The sequence below is a fragment of the Pygoscelis adeliae genome, unplaced genomic scaffold (genome assembly GCF_000699105.1).
Source record: "Pygoscelis adeliae isolate BGI_AS28 unplaced genomic scaffold, ASM69910v1 Scaffold3, whole genome shotgun sequence".
NCBI classification, from domain to species: domain Eukaryota; kingdom Metazoa; phylum Chordata; class Aves; order Sphenisciformes; family Spheniscidae; genus Pygoscelis; species Pygoscelis adeliae.
In genome coordinates, this window is record NW_008824446.1 from 276,575 (window position 1) to 280,781 (window position 4,207).

Sequence of the window (4,207 nt, forward strand, 5' to 3'; positions counted from 1 at the left end):
GCAGCCCTGGGGGGCGCCGAGGCGGGGGCTCTCCGGGCTCCCCTTGCCCCCTGGGCTCCGGCGCTGGAAAAGGTTTTGTTGGCTGTGTGTCTGCTGCTGCCCTGGGCGCTGCCCGCCTCCAAGGAGTGTCTCCCTCTGGGTGTTGTGTAAAACGCTTCGGTAAGCAGTTGAAGGCTGCAGTTAGATCTTCTCTTCAGTTTCTCTTTTCAGGCTCAAAATCTCCGCTGTCAGTCATCAGAGGGCCATTGCAGAGTCCCGTACCAAGAAGCAAGCGGCTTCCAGTGGCAGGGGGGGACTATTTAAAATCAAGCAATTACGCAAACCTTGGTTTTAAAAAGAGCAATTTGTAGAATATGTGTATAAGAAAAAAATGCGCAAATCGAACCATAGCTTCCCTTCACTTTTTAATAGACGATACTGCTGTGCAAGAGGTTGGCCATAAAGTGTTAAAAAAGAAGAAGGAAGTAAAATGCGTCAAGTGCAGTGGTCAGTCAAGTAATTTTCCAGATCCTGACAGCAAACTATTTGTCATGAAATCAGATGTCTCCTGACAAGGCTTAGAAAGTTGCCAACATGGGAACGAACACAAACAATTGAAACTGATCTGCTAATAAAATTGCTGTTTTAATAATGCTGTTCAGTTTCTCTTCAGAACCCTCCAGGACAGAAGGACTTTGCCTTGAGGTGAAAGGCTGTTTCAAGTCTTCTTGCATAAAATTGGGTTGATGCCTGGATGTAGTCTTTATAAAGAGGTTCCTTGCAGGACAGAAGACCTCAGATGTAAAATAATAATTATTCCCATACATGAGCTCAGGACATACGAAATAACAGTTTGTATGGAAAGATTAATACACTACAGGGTAACGGTTCTGTTTTGAAACTTAGTTCAGAAATAAATTATTGCATATACCAAGTCACGGGTCTCACTCCTGCTCTTCAATAGTGCTCTCTTCATTCAATCTACATGTCCAAAGAGGAGGCACTTCAGTCACTTTTAAAAGGTATCTGGTTTTGTGGGCTGATACGTCATTGTGGCAAGGTGGTGAGGTACAAAGGCTTAATATTTACGGGCCCTGTTTCAAATGAGGCTGATGTTTTGATAGGAATGTAAGCTAGGATGATAAAATAAAGATGGCCTGCCTCAGCAACATTTTTTTTATTAGCTGACAGAACAGAATTTCACAAGGTTTGGTTTTTTTTGTTTTGTTTTTTTATCTTTATGAAGTGGCTTGCTGGTATGAGCCTCTTCTGTGCTGGATATGACCACTTACAGAAGCTGCTCAGTCTCCTTGACGGTAAACAAGACTTTGTTTAGTGCACTCTCAGAGCCTGTGAAATCTTGCTTGAACTAGACGGTCAGCCAGTCTCTGGCAGGTGGTGAACAGAGCAAACAAGTTAGTTCAAGGTGGTGACAGAGACCTGCTCGTTGTGAAAGTAAAGCTGCCTTTTTACTCTTTGTTTTTTTTTAATCATAAACATTCAGAAAGTATTTGTGCTTTTCAGTTATAAGTATTTGGTAGATATTAATGGAGCTATTCTCATCACATGCCAATAGATGTGGAAAGTAATGGATTCCACTGTCTAGGTAGAATCTTAATTATACTTACTTTTTCCAAGGTCAGAGAGGAAGTGTATAAGGCTTCTCTTCACATAGAGTTGACTTGAGTATTGTCCTTTGTCTGTAGTGGCTGTGTGTATGAAGTGGTAGCTTAAGTTAGCACAGCTTGTGGTTTTTGTAGTATAGCTCCTGCTATCCTGGTTAACTTAAATCAAAAAGATTCTTCAAATTAAAATATACTCCACAGCAGAGAGGGAAGCAAGGTTTGGATCCTTCTTCAGTTCCTAATTCCGTATGAGAAACCCTAAGTGTGCTACTGCAAGTAAAGGATATACAATGCTACAGCTAGCTTACTAATATCCCTTTTACACTGACGCTACTTCTGATTGTCTCAAATAGCTTGTAAATCTCCTGTGCAGCATATGAAGATATGGAATCATTGTACTTGCTGACTTTCTCTAAACCAGAATGTACGACTGCTGTATCTTGTTGCTCTATAAAATCAGAACACAGCATCAACAGTTAGGATCACATGAAGAATTTGCTGTGTTGTCTGATTTTGAAAAGATGACATAGCAGTAAAAGAGCTTAAAAGCAATACCAGTGTCACACTGACAGTGGGCTTTTGGGGTAGTTTGATTTCTGGTACATTTCTGGTACTTGTAAGTCATCAAGAAAAATGAAAACTCTTATTTCCTATTATGGAAGCGCTGAAAAATGACCTGTCAATTTTCCATGATCTTTGACTTTGCAGATAATAACCTTGTAATTCTCATTGATGATGGAGGTAAATATAATAAATTCCCGTATAGGAATTTTAAATAGGAACATAAAATTCTGTCCTGAATTGGCCATCCTGTTTTACTGCATTGATGTTTCTTGGTTGCTTCATAATTTCAGTCATGTCCATGTCAGAAAACTTCGCATAAGTTTTTTCCTAATCCCTTTGGATGATGCAGGATATTTGTATTTATTCCTCTGTTTAACAGGGCTCAGACCATCATGAAGGCTCGTTTGAAAGGAGCCCAAACAGGTCGTAACCTCTTGAAGAAAAAATCTGATGCTTTGACACTTCGATTCAGGCAGATCCTTAAGAAAATTATTGAGGTAGGTAAATTAGAATTTTCCTGTTTGGCTCACTTTATTTGAAATCTGTCTGTTCTGTCAGTTGTGCATTCCCGTTCTGCTAACTTCATTAGGTAGGCTGGAATGTAGGACAACTTCGTGGATAAGTAAGTGAGGCTACTGTAAGTGAGGACAGATGAGCAGAATTATGTTTTTGTGGCTGCAATGATATAGAAATTTTGTAAGAGTTAATATTCTTCACCTCTTTCCAACCAGTCCTAGGGTCTGCTTTCTTTTGTGTCACGAGTTCCCTATCATCTCTTCTACGTTACAGGGAATTTGCTCTGATGCTGCCAAATACTTTAGGGGTGGATTTAACATGTTCTGTAGCCCCATTTTTGTTGCTTTATCTGGCTTGAGAGGATACTGCAGATCTATAATGTTTCCTGCATGACTAGCTACACTAGAAAGCAGAAGTTTTGTCCAGATGGAACTTGTTCCTTTATGAAGAAACACCAAGTCCTGCTTCTTCTGTTGCAACATGAACGACAAATCTAAGATAACTCAGTAGAGCCTAATACGGCTTGTTCTGTTCTACCATACTGGACGGGTTTTAGTTGTACTGTTTTGGCTGCAACTGCTACGATATCCATGGTTATCAGTAGTGCTTTGTTGCCATGCTGTTGACAAGCTCTTAGCACTCTGTGTCTTGATTCCTATAGGCTGTCTAATATACAAAGGCTCTTGCTTCTCAATAGCGTGTCTATTAGCTACAAGGGCTTCAAATGTGTAAAAATGGGGGAAAAATAGAGCAGGAGGAGAGTGCAGATTCACAAAGCCACATATATGTACATGTTGAAAAACAACTTCAGCTGTCTCATAGTATTCGGTACAATATGAAGTGTTTTCCTACTGAGCCATTTTATTGTTGTGATTTAACCCCCTTGTAGTAGAATTTTATGATTATTAAGAGAGACAAGTCTTTCGCCATTTCTGTGAGTTCTACACTGGGTCAGTGACACAGCTGAAGTATTTCTTTTTTTGCCAGTCACCTGGGAATTACGATTTGCAGTTTGAGAGTAAGCTACGCATACAGGACTTTCTCACTCTCTTAAATTTCTCATTCTTCTCTTTATGCTGTTAGTTATTTACCCTGGAAAAGGAGTAATGATGTGCCTTGTATTTGCTGCCTCTCTTTTGTTGTTTTTTTTTTTTAAACAGACTAAGATGCTGATGGGTGAGGTGATGAGAGAAGCTGCCTTTTCACTTGCTGAGGCAAAGTTTACAGCAGGAGATTTCAGGTGAGGATTACTGTCCTACCCATGGGAAAGAACGATTAACAAATTGTTGATTTCTCTTTTGGAAAAAAAATTTTAAATGCACTTTAAAAAGAAAGACGGTGGACAAGGTAGAACAGGATGAACTGAACTCCATTAGGTAAAGGTGGGAGACATCACTGCAGGAGAGAGATAATTTGCATGATGAAAATATATACTCCATTGGAAGCTAAACAAAGTGGAAAGATTAACAGAATTTACGTACAAATCCTTGATTTGAGAAGGTGTTGCTTTTTGCAGTTTGGAA

The 4,207-nt window shown here is 39.7% G+C and overlaps 1 protein-coding gene across 1 annotated transcript in view; it reads left to right on the top strand.

The window, feature by feature from the left end:
* The window catches only part of ATP6V1D (ATPase, H+ transporting, lysosomal 34kDa, V1 subunit D), a 12,568-nt gene that overhangs the window by 2,421 nt on the left and 5,940 nt on the right, over nt 1-4,207 (top strand). The window contains exons 3-4 of the mRNA XM_009320998.1: nt 2,548-2,665; nt 3,845-3,924. Of these exons, the coding sequence (XP_009319273.1) occupies nt 2,548-2,665; nt 3,845-3,924 (198 nt within the window). The remainder of the gene's footprint in view (nt 1-2,547; nt 2,666-3,844; nt 3,925-4,207) is intronic.